General features: G+C 47.3%; 7 protein-coding genes across 7 annotated transcripts; 5 read left to right on the top strand and 2 right to left on the bottom strand.

Annotated features, from left to right (window-relative positions):
- Positions 1-708: 708 nt before the first annotated feature.
- N7455_010572 (uncharacterized protein) lies at positions 709-1,862 on the top strand (the record flags this gene model as incomplete). The annotated part of the gene is made up of 2 exons (XM_065606478.1): positions 709-1,192; positions 1,243-1,862. 2 exons carry the CDS (start codon positions 709-711, stop codon positions 1,860-1,862), a joined length of 1,104 nt encoding a protein of 367 aa, XP_065460441.1.
- Positions 1,863-2,246: 384 nt separating this feature from the next.
- Positions 2,247-2,818, top strand: N7455_010571 (thioredoxin family protein; the record flags this gene model as incomplete). The annotated part of the gene is made up of 3 exons (XM_040954925.2): positions 2,247-2,289; positions 2,392-2,470; positions 2,527-2,818. 3 exons carry the CDS (start codon positions 2,247-2,249, stop codon positions 2,816-2,818), a joined length of 414 nt encoding a protein of 137 aa, XP_040814762.1.
- Positions 2,819-3,610: 792 nt separating this feature from the next.
- Positions 3,611-4,108, bottom strand: N7455_010570 (SIMPL domain-containing protein; the record flags this gene model as incomplete). The annotated part of the gene is made up of 1 exon (XM_040954818.2): positions 3,611-4,108. The coding sequence occupies one exon, from the start codon at positions 4,106-4,108 to the stop codon at positions 3,611-3,613; it is 498 nt and encodes a 165-aa protein (XP_040814728.2).
- Positions 4,109-4,746: 638 nt separating this feature from the next.
- N7455_010569 (uncharacterized protein) lies at positions 4,747-5,281 on the top strand. Its single transcript, XM_040954854.2, has 2 exons — positions 4,747-4,920; positions 4,972-5,281. The coding sequence occupies exons 1-2, from the start codon at positions 4,759-4,761 to the stop codon at positions 5,197-5,199; spliced, it is 390 nt and encodes a 129-aa protein (XP_040814665.2). The 5' UTR covers positions 4,747-4,758; the 3' UTR covers positions 5,200-5,281.
- Positions 5,282-7,239: 1,958 nt separating this feature from the next.
- On the top strand, positions 7,240-11,867 carry N7455_010568 (putative ABC transporter; the record flags this gene model as incomplete). The annotated part of the gene is made up of 4 exons (XM_040955001.2): positions 7,240-7,633; positions 7,687-8,244; positions 8,301-11,770; positions 11,838-11,867. The coding sequence occupies 4 exons, from the start codon at positions 7,240-7,242 to the stop codon at positions 11,865-11,867; spliced, it is 4,452 nt and encodes a 1,483-aa protein (XP_040814645.2).
- Positions 11,868-12,304: 437 nt separating this feature from the next.
- Positions 12,305-13,171, bottom strand: N7455_010567 (uncharacterized protein; the record flags this gene model as incomplete). Its single annotated transcript, XM_040954893.2, has 1 exon — positions 12,305-13,171. The coding sequence occupies one exon, from the start codon at positions 13,169-13,171 to the stop codon at positions 12,305-12,307; it is 867 nt and encodes a 288-aa protein (XP_040814615.2).
- A 1,781-nt stretch (positions 13,172-14,952) lies between these two features.
- N7455_010566 (uncharacterized protein) lies at positions 14,953-16,589 on the top strand (the record flags this gene model as incomplete). Its single annotated transcript, XM_040954862.2, has 2 exons — positions 14,953-15,952; positions 16,012-16,589. 2 exons carry the CDS (start codon positions 14,953-14,955, stop codon positions 16,587-16,589), a joined length of 1,578 nt encoding a protein of 525 aa, XP_040814630.2.
- Between the last annotated feature and the right edge of the window lie 562 nt (positions 16,590-17,151).

The raw sequence follows: 17,151 nt of genomic DNA, 5'->3' as shown, positions 1-17,151 counted from the left end.
ATAGGGAAATGCTCCTTGGCTTTGAGCCGTTGCACGGTCCTCATACAGGCAACAACCTTAGTGATGTTTTGCACCGGTTACTAGAGGAACGAAAACTTCTCGATCGTATTTTTAGCGTTACTACAGACAACGCTACCAACAACGACACCATGATACGCGCCTTACAAGAGAGACTGCTCTCTATCGGAGCTATTAGCTCCAGGGAATCAATAGTCCGGGTTCCCTGCATGGCTCATGTGATCCAGCTTTGCCTGAAACAGCTACTGGGACATATCAGGGCAGCACCTAAGAATAAAGAAGTCAGAGCCTTTTGGTCCGACACCCAAGCCCACGGGTTGAAGGATTCGATCAACTATGGAGACGTGGCTCATACACTAACAAAGGTGAGCCAAGATATTCACTTTTTCAATATACTCAGAGCACTGACAGCATTAGATTCGATCCTTTGCGATCTTTGTCAACGCAAGCCCACAACGGTGTGATGCTTTTTTATGCCTCCAATCAGGTGGTACTCGGCTTTTTCCGTTACATAACGTTCAGACACGCTGGAATTCAACTTTTTTAATGCTTCGCCGAGCACGCCGGCTGAGAAATATAATCGACAAATACTACTACGATCATGAATACTCGCAGCTCAAGGTTACCGACGTTGAATGGAGGCAAATTGACTACCTCGTTCATTTGACCAAACCGTTTTTTCAGTTCACCATGGCTCTAATGAAGACCAGAGACATCACAATCCATAGTGTGTTCCTTATGTATAGGAAACTACTGGAGCATATCGAACGGTCGAATCGAAGATTGAAGAGAAAGACAACACCCTGGAAGAAAGACATATATGGCGCGTTGCTTGTGGCGAGGCAGAAGCTGAAAGAGTACTACGAAAAAACCTACCGCGACCACGGTTTTCTCTATGGCACTAGAACATTACTTGCCCCTCAGTATAAACTGAGTGCTTTTAATGCTCGAGAGTACTCAACTTGCCATAAAGATACGTCAAAAAGGTACTGTGAATATTTGAGAGCATCTTTCACACAGTATCAGCAGCAGAACCCCGAGTTACTATTCCGTACGGTCCAGCGATCTTCCAATTCGCATAGCACAGAGCTTGATCGGCTACTCGAGCCACCTAGTGCATCGATTTTCCATGAAGGAGTAGAGTATGACGAAGTGGACCAGTATCTTCGCGAAGGCACGAGCAATCAGTACAACACACTGGAACAACTGACTGACCTCGAATAGCCAATGTCCCTGTGTCGCCGCGACTTTATTGGAAAGAACACGAGCGCGAATTCCCAGTGCTATCTAGGCTCGCACGAGACTTGCTTTCAGTCCCTACCACCGGCGCGGGTGTAGAAAGGCTCTTCAATAGCGCACGAGACATTTGTCATTATCGCCGAGGGTCTCTTCACGAAGGGACCATTCAAGACTTGATGATGTACATGTGCTCAGAAAAGCTCACACTAGAGGGACAGCAATTGATTCGTCTAGAGAAACCGTTGGAGAGCGAGAGCCAAGAGGCACTTAAAGAGGATGAAGCGTTAAAGGCAATCGAAGAGGATGCAGAGCCGATCAGCGACAATGAGGAGATTGAAGAGAGCGAGAATCTCGAGGGTAACTCTGAGCCAGAGGAGACATACCAAGTGGAGTGTACGGTGGTAGAGACCGGCCGGAGCTCTATACACAGACATATTCACGAACCTGAACAAGAAGAAGAGAGTGTAGAGGAAGACGTGGTTGATTACGACGAAGCAGATTTACTTCCGCCTCCAATCATGCAATTGAGTGATAGAAGCCAGAAGAGATCTTCTGGTCGGGTAACAATGCCCTCCAGCAGACTACGAGGTTACGAGGTATACTAGTCTTTATAATTAGCCAATTTGATTTCTTCAAGCCCTTCATGTTCCTTTCCAAATATTCACAGCTAGAAGCTAGTAGTTACGCCATCGAAACAATTAGATAATCGAAAATTACTGCATAACTTAGTGTAAAATGATCAGTCAGCTTTTTTTGCTTTTTTGGGTAATCGCGGGTACCCATTTGGGTCTTGGGTTGGGTTTCCCGGATGACAACCCGCCCATGGGTTTGCTGACTAAGACCCAACCCGGCCCATGGGCTGGGTTTTCGCGGGCGGGTTTGGGCGGTGGGCGGGTTTTGGCGAGGCCTAGATAGGGCATAGTTCCAGGTCACGTGTCACGCCAAATAACACGACGCTCCACCAAAGACCTTGGGAACGACAACTGAAGATGGAGCTCAAGACCGTTCTAATTCTCGCTGTTATATACATTGGTAAGTACTGCTACGCACTACATACATCCTGCAATATCCGCAACAAAACCTTTGGCCCACATCCAGCCTAAACAAAACGACCAAAAACTAACCCCTCATAAGCTATCCGTCTCGTCTTCAAGTCACGCAACTCGAGTCCAGCAGCCACCATGTCTCACGGAAAGGTCACCGAGATCGACAAGTAAGTTATTCTTGACTCTGCGCTCAATATATTTGATTCTAATATCCGCCCAACAGCCAAGTCATCTTCAAAGCCCTCATCTCCTCCGGCCCCGTCGTGGTTGACTTCTTCGCAACCTGGTGTGGACCCTGCAAGGCCGTCGCCCCCGTTGTCGGCAAGCTCAGTGAGCAGTACGAAAATGTTCGTTTCCTGCAGGTGGATGTGGACAAGCTGCAAGGTGTCGCCCGGGAACTGAGCGTCAACGCTATGCCCACCTTTGTGGTCTTCAAGGATGGCAAGGAGGTCAACCGCGTTGTTGGTGGTGATATGAAGAAGCTCGAGGCACAGATTAAGCAGATCTCGGCATAGACGCTTTGCGATTTGCCTTGGTCGATGGCCTTCGGGAATCTCGGAGTGGAGTTCATCCAGCCCCTCATACCCGGGACATTGTATGTTTATCGGTATAATCAGTGTAACTCACGAATCACGAATCGAAACTGTGACATATCTCTATGCAAGTAAATGTATCAATTGAGGTTGCACCATGCACACCTCGAGATGCAGATTACTGTAATTAAGTTATTCCGGTGCGCGTCCCAGATTGACCCGGACTTGGGCATTGATGCATATGCGCCGGATTTCAGGCCGAGATAGCTTTCCCGCTCCGTTTTAGTGCCCTTCCCTTGCCGCTTTTTGATCGCTGGGTAAAATAGAGGATCGGCTTGAGCTCTGGGCGCGACAGGTTAAGTGCCCAAGTACCTAGTATCGATGATCTACACTTGCACATCGGCCAACGGCTCGATGTGGGACATCGCAACACTTGATTGTCTTGATTGATAGCAGTGATCTTTTTAATTAACTTGTAGCTAATATGAAGCTATGGAAACAGAAATTAAGAATTAGAAAAGCAAATTCAGTTCGAGATTACCCCAAGCATCCAACATAACGCCACTCAACCCTCTACGGCCTCAAATTCAACATCCACAGAGCTTGCGTACTGAATTAACTGCGGACTCAAATCGAGTGATGTTGAAGCACCTAAATACGAGTTCCAGTTAAAAGTAGACGCATCCAATTTAGGTGGTGGACCAGTCACCCGTTGTTGCTGCATTTGCTGAAACTGCATCTGGTTCATCGGATATGGATAGTTCAGCCCATAATTCATTCCACACTGTAATCCGCTCTCTGACTCCCTGATTTGCACCGCATGGACTTCTTGTCCAACGACCCTGACGTGGTGTTTGCTTTTTGGACGGCGTTGCGCACTGCCTCCTCACGGGATTCAGAATTCAGGGCCTTTTGCGTCGCCTCGGTAAGACACCAATTGAGGGACTGGATCTCAACGTTGGAGTAAGTAAGCAGCTTTCCGACAACTTCGTTTAGCTTGGTGAAGTCCTGGAAGAGTGCGTTGAGCGACAAGGTTGCATGATAGACTGCAGGTAGAGGCTTGCCCGACTTATTCGTCGGTATTTCACATTGTGTTTGTAGCGAGGTGGAGGAGAAAGAGGCCACCGGTGAGCCGGGAATTGTTTCGCCTGTCTCGGTTTTGGGGGACAACTCTTTGAAAAGTTGGTTGATCTCATTAGATGTCTCGGTCACCTCCTTGGACACGCTTTCTCGGGTGGCCCCGTCGCCCTGACGATAAACCTGAGGGCACATTGTTCCGGCTGGCGGGAGATCGATGATGTGCCATCCAGCACGACCTTGAGCGGAGCCATTTTTATTTTGGAAGTTGCAATATAAAGGTTGTCTTACTTACGTAGGCAGAACTGATGTTACGAAATAAATGATGATTGGGGCCCACCGGCCAAAGGATGATATTGTGTGGATGAAGATAGGTGTATTTAAGAACGTTCACCTGGTTATCTTTTATAGACAACCCCGATACCGCCTTCCAGATCCGTCACACCGTTTCCAAGGTTAGTACCTGAAAGTGGCCCCCCAAACAAACGCCTTGGCTATTATTGGTGGTTATTGGTGAGCCTCATTGCGGGGTACTCCGTAATGAGGACCATCTTGCAACTTCTACTCTTTGCGCTTGTGGACTGTTGCCAAATAATAGACAAGCTCCCCGTAGAAAAGAGAGTGGCACACACAAGTGAGACGCGAGTTCCAAGCCCTCGTGGTGTGTTTGACTTGTTTGCATTGGGGATGTTGATGCGTCAAAGCCAGGGGTTGTGGAGCCTTCTCGGACGACGCGAAAATCCCGCAGTGATATATCTATAGACCTGTGGCCCTAGACTCATACTGAATTATCCAAAGTTATTTCACTTCCGTTCAGACCATTGTTCATATAACACATATACAACATGTCATGCAGCGACTGCTCCTCAAACAAACCCTCAGAGAAAGCTTCGTTCAAGCCTAATCCAGACCATGACGGGTCCCTTCTACAAAGACTCTTTCAATTAGTCGTCAACTACCTACCGGAGGGATCCGCGTTGCTCTCGTCTTCGTGTTGCTGGCTTCCGGTATGTTCTTTCTCACGTTGCGAGACTTAAATGCATATGCTAAGTTTCTAGACTGTCCTGGATTTTCTTTTTGCGGGTTCGGTGGCCACTGCTGGCATCGAGAAACTGCGAAACACATTCCTAGCAATTTCTATTCTGACCTTGATCTGGGGTGTGTGGCGCGAGGGACTCAGTCGCCGAATGGTGTGGCGGATTGCGATCTGTGTCGGATTGTCGGCCTGGGAGCAAGTGAATCAATTGGGAAAGGTCGATGGAAAGGGACAACACGGCTGCCATTAATGGACGACAGTTTCGGAGTGAAAATGGGATTATCTTAGTTGTCTTTTTAAATAATGCTAGTGTGACTATTGAGATCTTGATGGGATGAATCATCAATAGGGCATGAATCTTGCTCGGCAGATGGAGGTTATGACCCATTGTTCATAATTTCTATGAAGCCTGAACCTATAGAAAATTCTGTACGGTACTACAAATACTGCTAAGCCCCAAAAGTCTTCAAATGAACCAAGAGTGACCGGCAACCTCAGGGTCTTAAACAGACTGAGCAACCCCGTCCATCTCCTCCATCAGCCCCCTTCCTGCGACATTTGTGCGTCAAGTGATTCGATTCATACTGGCTAGGCCTCGGTGCTGGCCCACTGCGCGAAATGTATGATTCTTCCCCCCATTCACCGCAGGCTCAAACCGCGGGTCACTTGTTGTGCCTCCAACCGTGTGTTATCCAGCCCGGATCTAGTCTATTCTTCAGGCCATCGCAACAAACCCATTGTCATCCAACCATCTATTGTTGTGGTATGGAAAGATGGGTCATTGAACGTTTAGCATTTCATGATTAATATTGTCAATATTAAATAGACTTTTATTTACTAGCGCTAGCATCATCCTTGGAATCCACAGATTGATAACATGTGATCCACTTATCACGTGATTTGGCTCTTCATTTCCCTTTCTTTTAGGCCTTAAGGTGAGCATCCAAGCAACTTGACTACTTCCAAGGTTGGGTTTTCTGTAAAATACTCAGCGAATACAACCATTATAAAGCGGCAACTAATTGGCGCGACTTCAAATCCAGTACATAAAGCGATATATTTACGGATAATTTTACGGATATATTAACAGCATTGATTGGTCCAGAACCTCCGAATATGCACCTAGGCAAGGTGGCGCATCTCGCGCACGTGGAATGGTACCCAATGAAGGTATGGATTGTGTTTCGCCCATGAATCTACCAAGTGGGTTTGAAACTGACTGCTTCCAAGGTTAGATGTGTCATATTCTCGAAAGATTGCCCGTTCTGTCTCTCCGTACTATACTGATATGTAGGTTCGCCCGAAGATATCCCGGGGCTAACCAGATGAGCCCACAGGTACCGGGTCTGGAAATAATTCGCAATTTGCCGATTCTTTCTGATTTTGTGAAGATATTTCAAGGTTATGGAGTTGCCTACATGTATGGAGTACTTAAAGTCTGGATAGTTATATAGGTACACTAAAGCGCATATGGTCATTGAAACCATAATGTTTATACAATATAGGGCGATATTGGAATGCTTCGTATCCCCTATAAATGAATCGTACTCGCAATATTGAATGCCAGCTCTCTCAACATCGATGTACCATTCAAGGTATCCAAGATCTATCAATGTTTGATATACTGCCTTGTTACACCCTGTAAAGTGGAGGGCACTAATTGGCTCTTCTCCGCAACCCCAGATCGATAAACGCTCGGTTCCCTTTGCTCTAGAACAAGATCTTCTGCAAGATGTGATTGAATTTATAATCATAACTGCAGGGTGATCCCGAGTCGTCACGAGTCATGTTGACTGGACTTTTACGCTTTAATCCTGTTTAGGAGCCCGCCTGCTTGGCATCTTCAAATCTGGTCACTCCACCGCGGAATATGCCGTCTTTGGAGGCTTGACCCCACATTTGTTTGGGCTTAGGGGCATTTCGCTTGGACGTAATTTTCTTCCGAAGCCTAATCTCGAACACCGCTATTTTCTTTATGCCTAAAAAAAATTTAGTTCCAGGGCTTGGTGGAGCCTAGGGAGGCGTTGAGATACTACCCGACTTAAGCCAAGGATTGTTCGGGCTTAGCTTCTTCGCTATCTTCTAGCTTCTTTTTTTTTTTCTTCTGTAAACGATTTGTTTCAGGGGTTGCAAATCTTGCTATTTCACGTTTATTCTGTTTTTTTCCCCCTCGCTCTAGGAAGTAATTCAATACAACACGCTCTCGGGGAGTACCCGTGGACGGGGCGGAGAGTTTATACGGCATCGGCCCTCGGCACACCTTAATATCTTCCACACCTAAAGATCTTCAATGACATCCAACGTCGAGTCGGACCACAAGCTGGCCATGGCGGAAACCAGCAGTAAATCAGATGCAGATACCCTGGATTCAAACAGCTATGGACGTCAGCTGGAAGAAATTCGCATCGCCAACACGCCGGCCGATACCTCCTTCCAGACGGGTGTCGATGTTACGACCGCCGAGAAGGACTTCTCCGAGTTGAGCAAACAATTCTCCAGTATCTCGCACCAAGCCCAGAGACTATCCCGACAAGAATCACGAGTATCTAAGATGGGAGTCACCACTAAAGATATCGAGAAAGCTGAGGGCTCTACTGCGTCGGATGATTCATGGGATCTGGAGACGACTCTCCGTGGCGATCGTGTCGCCTCCGAAGAGGCTGGGATCAAAGACAAGCATATTGGTGGGCACACACTCAACGTGACAAAAAGAAACAAGTACTGACCGTGTCCGTAGGTGTGATTTGGGACAACCTCACAGTTCGTGGAATGGGTGGTGTGAAGACATATATCAAAACATTCCCAGATGCAATCATCGATTTCCTCAATCTACCGGGAACACTTATTGACCTCTTCGGTTGGAGAAAGACAGGCCAAGAGTACAATATCTTGGAAGATTTCCGGGGTCTCACACGCCCCGGTGAGATGGTCTTGGTCCTTGGGCGTCCTGGATCAGGCTGTACGTCTTTCCTCAAAGTGATTGCAAACCAACGGTTTGGATACACCGGGGTAGATGGCGAGGTCCTCTATGGCCCTTTTGACGCAGACTCGTTCTCCAAAAGATTCCGCGGAGAAGCCGTGTACAATCAAGAGGATGATATTCACCAGCCCACCTTGACTGTGAAACAAACCCTTGGATTCGCCCTCGATACGAAGACACCCGGGAAACGCCCATTCGGTGTGTCGAAAGCCGAGTTTAAAGAGAAAGTGACCAACTTACTTCTGAAAATGTTCAACATCGAGCACACTGCCAACACTGTGATTGGAAATCAGTTTATTCGTGGTGTCTCTGGAGGTAAGCGGACTATTTCAAATGTGCAGCTCTATGGGAATAGAAACTAATCAGAGCAGGTGAGCGGCGTCGCGTGTCTATTGCAGAAATGATGATCACCTCTGCAACTGTATTGGCTTGGGATAACAGCACTCGCGGACTGGATGCCTCAACTGCCCTCGATTTCGCCAAGTCGCTACGGATTTTGACCAACATATACAAAACAACAACCTTCGTGTCACTCTACCAGGCGTCTGAGAATATCTACAAACAGTTCGACAAGGTCCTTGTGATCGACAATGGCCGTCAAGTATTCTTCGGTCCTGCATCCGAAGCAAGATCCTATTTCGAAGGCCTCGGCTTCCGCGAAAAGCCTCGCCAGACCACTCCCGACTACTTGACAGGATGCACTGATCCTTTCGAAAGAGAGTTCAAAGATGGAAGAAGTGCGGACGATGTCCCATCTACGCCTCAAGCGCTAGTTGAAGCCTTTGACAAATCTGCGTTCAGCGAAACGCTAGACCAGGAAATGAAATCCTACCGTGAACAGATCCAGAAGGAAAAGAAAATCTACGATGACTTCGAGATCGCCAACAAAGAGGCAAAGCGCAAGTTTACTTCTGACTCATCTGTATACTCGATTCCTTTCCACCTGCAAACTTGGGCTTTGATGCAACGCCAGTTTCTCCTCAAATGGCAAGACAAGTTTGCTTTGACCGTCTCTTGGGTTACCTCTGTTGGTATTGCTATCATCTTGGGTACTGTATGGCTCGACCAACCCAAGACCAGTGCCGGTGCTTTTACTCGAGGAGGTCTTTTGTTCATCAGTCTGCTGTTCAACGGTTTCCAAGCATTCTCGGAACTTGCATCCACAATGATGGGCCGCTCAATTGTCAACAAGCACCGCTCATTCACATTCTACAGACCTAGCGCACTTTTCATTGCGCAGATCATCGTGGACACTGCGTTCGCCATTGCAAGAATTCTCGTATTCAGTATCATCGTGTACTTCATGTGTGGACTGGCTCTTGATGCTGGGGCATTCTTTATCTTTGTCTTGATTATCCTCGAAGGCTATGTGACCATGACAGTGTTTTTCCGGACTGTCGGATGTCTATGCCCTGATTTCGATTATGCTATCAAGTTCGCATCCGTCATCATCACATTCTTCGTTTTGACTTCTGGATATCTTATTCAGTGGTCTGGCGCTCAGGTGTGGCTGCGATGGATTTACTTCATCAACCCCTTTGGTCTTGGATTTGCTGCATTGATGGTCAACGAGTTTAGACACCTTACTCTGACATGTACGACAGACTCACTCGTTCCAACTGGACCTGGTTATGGAGACATTGCGCACCAGGCTTGTACTCTAGCGGGAGGCGAGCCTGGATCGGCAATAATCCCGGGCTCCAATTACATTGCCCAATCCTTCAGCTATCTCAACGGCGATCTTTGGCGAAACTTTGGCATCATGATTGCTCTGATAATTGGTTTCCTCTGTTCGAACTTATATTTTGGAGAAACACTCCAATTCGGCGCAGGTGGTAAAACCATCACTTTCTACCAGAAAGAAAACGCCGAGCGGAAAAAGCTAAATGAGGCTTTGATGCAGAAGAAATCAAACAGACAGGCGAAGGTTGTTGAGTCTGATGAAGGCTCAAACCTCAATATTACCTCCAAGTCTGTGTTCACCTGGGAGGATGTCTCTTACGAAGTGCCTGTGCCCTCCGGCACCCGACGTCTTCTGAACTCTGTTTACGGTTATGTTGAGCCAGGAAAGTTGACGGCACTCATGGGAGCATCCGGTGCAGGAAAGACAACGCTGCTGGACGTTTTGGCAGCAAGAAAGAACATTGGTGTTGTCACCGGCGATATTTTCGTCGACGGCAAGCCTCCGGGCACCTCGTTCCAAAGAGGTACGTCTTATGCAGAGCAGCTCGATGTTCACGAGGACATGCAGACAGTACGAGAAGCGCTACGTTTCTCTGCGGATCTGCGCCAGCCATTCGAGACACCCCAATCGGAAAAGTACGCGTATGTGGAAGAGATCCTCACCCTTTTGGAGCTGGAGAATCTGGCAGATGCAATTATCGGTACACCTGAAACTGGTCTCTCAGTCGAAGAAAGAAAGCGAGTCACAATCGGCGTCGAACTGGCGGCGAAGCCTGAACTACTTCTATTCTTGGACGAGCCTACCTCTGGTCTGGACGGCCAATCTGCCTGGAACATTGTTCGTTTCCTTCGCAAGCTAGCAGCAGCAGGCCAGGCTATTCTCTGCACCATCCATCAACCGAACTCTGCCCTCTTCGAAAGCTTCGATCGTCTGCTCCTACTCCAAAGAGGAGGTGAATGCATCTACCACGGTGATATTGGCCACGACTCCCAGATCCTGCTGGAATACTTCCGTCGGAACGGAGCCGACTGCCCCGAGGATGCCAATCCAGCTGAGTGGATGCTTGATGCCATCGGCGCTGGCCAAACACGTCGCATCGGAGACCGTGATTGGGGCGACATTTGGCGCACTTCTCCTGAACTGGATAAAGTCAAAGAGGAAATCATCCAGATCAAAGAAAGTCGTGCTCAAGTCGTTCGGGATAATCATGACGAGAATAAGGTGGATAGAGAGTACGCTTCACCTCTTTGGCACCAGATCAAGGTAGTCGGTCGACGAACACATCTATCATTCTGGCGCTCAAAAAACTATGGTTTCACCAGGCTTTACACACATGTTGTAATTTCCATCATCACGGGTCTTGTATTCTTGAACCTTGATGACTCTCGGTCTTCACTGCAATACCGCATTTTCGTCATTTTCAACGTCACCGTCCTCCCAGCTATCATTCTCCAGATGGTCCAACCACGGTACGATATGTCACGTCTGATCTTCTACCGTGAATCGGCATCAAAGACCTACAGCCAGTTTGCGTTTGCATTGTCTCTGGTCCTTGCCGAAATGCCATACAGTATCCTGTGCGCCGTCTGCTTCTTCCTCCCGTTGTACTACATCCCAGGATTCCAAACCGAGTCCAGTCGAGCCGGCTACCAATTCCTCATAATCCTCATCACAGAAATCTTCTCCGTGACCCTGGGCCAGATGATCTCCGCCTTGACTCCGAACAGCTTCATCGCGTCTCAGCTCAACCCACCGATAGTGATTATCTTCTCTCTATTCTGTGGTGTAGCAATCCCCAAGCCGCAAATGCCAGGTTTCTGGCGTGCATGGCTATACGATCTTGATCCTTTCACTCGTCTTATCGGCGGAATGGTTGTTACAGAGCTGCAAGGTCGGGATGTGGTTTGCGCAGAGTCGGAGTTGAACCTTTTCAATGCTCCGGACAATCTCACATGTGGCGAGTACATGAAGCCATTCTTTGACCGCGGTGGTAATGGATACATTGTCGACGACGCGGCACAGGCTTGCAAGTACTGTGCGTACAAGATTGGAGAACAGTTCTATGCGACGTTCAGTATGTCGTTTGATAATAGGTGGCGGGATCTGGGTATCTTCGCTGCGTTTATTGTGTCTAACCTGATCATCTTGTTCCTGGCGGTAAGTGGATATATTCTCTATTCTTGGACGATATTGGTGATTTTGATGCTAATTGGTTTTGATACAGTCTCGCTTCTTGAACTTCAACCGGCGATAAACATTTGTGCAGCGACTATGGTCTTGCTAATCCCTGTCGAGAAATTGACTAACCGTGAAGTATCTTTACGTAGAATACTCTTTTTATCAAAAGCGCAATGTGTGGTTTAAATTTTAATATCAAAAATGCACTGGTTTTCTTTTTTATAATATCGATTACTCCCGAGGTCCTCGCTCTCACTTGTTAGAAATACATATTTCACATTGTAGTGACCCCGGAACCTTTACTTCATGGAAAGTATTGCACTGGGATATTATGGGTAAGCTTTCCGGATTTTACAAGTTTAAAAAACTTGGAATATATAATACTGGCGCCAATACGAGAACAAAAAACGCCGAGAGTAGAGGCTACATAAAAGCTTATACAGAACTCCCGAGACTTGATATATTCACCGAAAAAAGAACACACGAACAGATACATCTCGAAGGCCAGCCTGGTTAGTGCTTGCCCATAGGAAGCCGTGAGATATCAAATCTCATCTGCAAGTCTCCATCATATTGCCAAGTAAGAATTTGGACAATACGACGCGTACCCCTAGGAAAAGCACCCAAAACAAGGGCACCGACAGCTTTCCCCAAGGGCGTCCCCATAATTTCCCGATAATCCTCAGTATCATATGGCCATGTCCTCACTTCACTATCTTCAACAAGCTCAAGCTCATATCTCGGATAAAGCACTTTATCCACAAAGGTATGTGTCTCCTCATTGACGACCGTCATTCGAAAGACATATCTCAGAGAACGGATATCAAAGAAAACCTTGTAGTGAGCTTGAGCGATTTCCGACCATTGAGGACCATCAAGTCTGACATTGTTGTCAGCGAAGATAGCAGTGTGTGCCACACGTCCGTGGTATTTGTTCCAATCCAGGGAACCATCTTTCTCGACTCCGAGTTTGCGAATAAATAGCTTGTGGTAACCCAGTCCAGTGGGCAGATTGAGTGGACCAGGATCGCCGATTTCTTCGGGTGCCCCCACCCACTCGTTGCAGTATGCGTCCCATCGATGCCTGTCGTCGGAGGGGTGTATCAGCTGGTGCATTTGTAGTGTGGATGACGAAACGATACATGGTCTTTGGCAGTTGGTGTCTTCTGGGGAATTGATCCAAGACTGATAGTCGGTTCCCTTCTGTCTGAATATGTTGATCATCTCCGTGGTCATTGCGGGGTGTAGGTCTAGCTCGTCGACGGGGTTTGATTTTGTTTCAGGTAATTTATCCTCAAAGCACGCAGGCCATTGCCTGCGGCCGTCTTTTTCTGGATCTTCGGGGCGTCTTTTTCCAAGGCCCGTGGGAGGAGACATCATATTGATAATGCTAATACAGAAGTGAAGGCATGGGTGTGACGAATGTATGAACAGAAAGGGAGTGGGAAACCAGTTGAGGCTACGGGGGAGCTAAAAATGGAAGGTGAGACGGAACGTGACTTGGAGCAATTGGTGGTCGAGTAACTGGATGATATTAAGGGCATTGATTGTTAGAGACTTGGGATGTTTTGCCATCAAAGCTATTGCTAGGCGTTTATTCTTCAGACTTTGCTCTTCTGGGCCTATAGAATACTCTATTATACTCCATGTGTTTTAGGACCTACGCTGTAAATATCAGATCAAACTGAAGTGTAGAAGAGCAATAATGTATCATCTCAGATTTCCTCTCAGATTTCATCCTGTATATCACGGTGGATTCTTCCAAGACTCGGCGCTTTATGCTAATATTGCTTACTGACCTTCATCTACACACGGTGTGAGGCAGGGTGAAGCACGTAGCCGAGAGATGTTGTTCTCCCTCCTGGGACGGAGCAAAGTCCGCATCTTTACTTTCGAAGAACTCATGAGCTTTCATGATCAATCTCAGTGTCTTCTCAACGCCAGGAGAAACAGAGGGTTCATGGATCGTCATTCATCGCTGTAAAAGCTGCTCCAGGTGAGGCCCTAGCTCTAGCAAGGCAATATGACTCGTCGGCTGTGGATGACAGAAGCCGCCCATCAGAGTCAACATCGCCGTTTCGAGTCTAACAAGATAATTCGTGGTACCAGCAATAATACACAACAGCCAACACGCTCTCTAGGATCAAACTTACAAAGGCGAGCATGACCATGTGTCTATGTACCATGACAGTATACGGCACCTGTTTCAGGTACCTTAATACCAGTCCTCGTCGGGGGCCTTCTCACTGAGCTATGGCGCCTCCGGTGGTGACTGGGACATATTGAACTCTCATGCTCCATTGAGAAGTAGAGATGTAGAGGGGATATGATAAGAACGTGCGGGGAGGGTATTCCAGCGAAAACCCGCAGGGTACATAAAATCGGGCCAGCTCTTTGGCCTGGGGAGAGCTCATAGTGGTGGAATAGAACTTTGAAGGGAATAAATTCTGACTCTCAGGTCGCCTAGGGAGGTGGCAGCAGATTTGGTACTCTGCGTCCTTTATACCATAGCGTTGGGCTAAATGAGGTCGGGACCTAGGAAGCACCGCAACTGGGATTATCTGACATATTCTATGCACTCGGCATGTAGTTATCCCCGTTTCTCCAACTTGTATCACGGGTCTGTCGGGGCCGATGCCTTGTGGGGTTGGTGTTGCGGAGAGAATTCATCTCCTTTAGCCAATAACATCCGCCGGGAGTATCGGCACCGCGTCAATCGGCGCCGTTGAAGATTTAGCACATTTAGACGATTTCAGTTACCCACAAAATATGAAGATGTCCAATCCCATCAGATCACGTGGACATGTGGATCTAGACGGGAGTATCGGGAAGACCGTTAGTGTCTGTTCTCGTCCAAGCTTGTATCTTTACCCCTTTTGCGAAGCGAGCTCGTCTGCTAACTTGTCAGCCAACTTCCCCAGATTGTTAGTATGACCCGGGGCCGAAAATCAGTACCCCGAAGTCGGGCCAGAAGAATGCGGAAGTAGTAGGCACATGGCATGAGAAGCCTGCAGTATTAAATCTACCAAACCCCCTGCCTAACAGCAGGGGACCTTTTGGGACTATCTTGATCGATTCTCTTTTCAACTCTCCATCAGACACTCTTGTCTATCCGTTTTTCTTCTTTTCCTTTTTTCCCTCTCTTTTTTGGATCTCCCATTATGGGTCTTGATCAAGACAAACCCGTTGAAACTGTCCATCTGGAGGCTACTCCGGCGACAGTGAATCTCACCGATATAAACAAGTCAGAGCAGTCTGGTGAAGTCTCCGGATCTGTTATGAGCCTTAAGGTGGCTCTTACCAGTTACCGAAATGCCATGCTATACAGTCTGTTCTTCTGCTTTTCTGCCATCCTCTGGGGTTACGATATGCAGATCAGCGGAGGCCTTCTTGCTGCTCCCGAGTTCCGCGCAGTGTTTGGATATACCCAGTCTGATGGCACGACTATCCTTCCGGCGGAATGGCAAGCCGCTTTCAACATGATTGCCACGGTTGGTGGAATGGGTGGAAGTCTGCTATGTGGTTCTACCTCGCCTTACGTAGGTCGAAGGATGACTTTGACCATCGCATGTATCATCTCCAGTGGGTCCATCTTCTTACAGTTCTTTGCATTCACTAAAGGAGTGCTACTTGCTGGAAAATTGATCAACGGAATCTCACTTGGCATGTTCCTCGTCACTGCTTGTGCCTACTGTTCTGAAACTTGCCCTGTTGTGCTTCGCGGAATTACCATTGCCATGGTCAATCTCTTTGTTGTGGTCGGCCAGCTCCTCGGGAACTGTCTCATCAAGGCTTTCGGTGCGCGATCAGATACTTTTGCTTACAGAATCCCCTTTGCTTTCCAGTGGATTTTCCCGGCAATTCTTCTTTCTGGCGTGTGGTTCTGTCCCGAATCTCCATATTGGTACGTCCAAAGGGGCAAGCATACTGAAGCCAAGAAATCTCTTGAACGATTCCAGACTGGCGGAAACATTGATAGCTGGCTCATTGAGATCCAAGAGACAGTTCGCGTAGAAGAGGAATCAGCATCCTCCGCTAGCTATTTGGATTGTTTCCGAGGAACTGACCTTCGTCGAACACTGATTGTCATTTCTGTTTGGGCCATCAACTCTTTCAGTGGTGTCCACTTTGTTCTCAGCTACTCAACCTACTTCTTCCAAAGTAAGTTCTCCCAAGTTGACGAGTTATTTATCTTTACTAACGAATCTTTCCAACTATAGTCGCCGGCATCCCTACCTCTTCATCTTTCGACATGGGTGTCGGTGTGACTGCAGTTGGTGTGCTCGGAAACATCTGCTCCTGGTGGGTCATCAACACCATCGGTCGCAGAGTTCTCTTCCCTGGCATGCTCGTTCTCACTGCCATTCTCTTCATCATTGGTATTCTTGACGTTGTACCGGGTTACAACTCCTCCATTGCTATGGTGCAGTGCGTATTGATTATCGTCTGGAACTTCTTCTATGATCTCACCCTTGGACCTCTTGCATACGTGATCTGTGGAGAGATGTCTTCTACTCGGTTGCGGTCATACGGAGTCAGCATTGGTTTCTTCACGCAAAGCTTCTGGACTTTGATCATGACGATTACCGTGCCTTACATGATAAACCCTGATGAAGGTAACCTTCGGGGCAAAACAGGCTTCGTATTTGGGGGATTCTCAATCGTCGCCTGTGTCTGGACTTACTTCTGCTTACCAGAGACCAAAGGCAGGACCTTTGAGCAGCTGGATCATATGTTCGAGCAGAAGATCCCGGCACGCAAATTTGCTGGATATGACCAAAAGCCACACGAAGGATAAGATCTAGTCAGCATCTATATCTCGTAAGTTCTGGTCTCTATCTTGGACCGATGCAAACTACAAGAGAATGCTAGACAGCTGTATATATACACAAACTACCCACACGTTGACACCTGTTCCAATTATAGTTTACTCTCGCGACATCAGTAATTTCGAAATCATCGCATTCCGGTACTGCCAACATAGCATAGTAAATTATATATCCACGGATATGCCCTACGACCTCTAAGCCTAATTCGACTTATTAGTAGTTGATAATTAAATAGATAACGTCTAATGTCATCCAGTATATATTAAAACAAGGTTCACACTACCTCGGCAATCATAGCTTACCTAGCGGCTTAAGTGGACCTTGGCGTTATAAATGCCGAAGAGGACCTCCAAGGTTCTTGACATTATTATAGAAGAGCGTCTTGTCTTTCCCGAAAATTATTGTATGGAATATTTGACTAAGGTGAAACCATTGCTGTCATTCATCCATATATGACCGCCTTATAAACAAATTTTCCCCTTATCCTTCTTCTTTTGTTGTTCTCTATATATTTTGGCACATTGCCTTTGC

This window comes from Penicillium solitum, assembly GCF_028829755.1.
Source record: "Penicillium solitum strain IBT 25940 chromosome Unknown utg000008l_segment0_segment0, whole genome shotgun sequence".
Lineage (NCBI taxonomy): Eukaryota > Fungi > Ascomycota > Eurotiomycetes > Eurotiales > Aspergillaceae > Penicillium > Penicillium solitum.
This window is presented reverse-complemented; position numbering and strand designations above follow the sequence as displayed.

Bases quoted from the DNA above. Each gene is read 5' to 3' on its own strand.
- N7455_010569 (XM_040954854.2), top strand. From the start codon at position 4,759: ATGTCATGCAGCGACTGCTCCTCAAACAAACCCTCAGAGAAAGCTTCG. The intron at 4,921-4,971 runs GTATGTTCTTTC...CTAAGTTTCTAG, and splicing joins CTTCGTGTTGCTGGCTTCCG to ACTGTCCTGGATTTTCTTTT.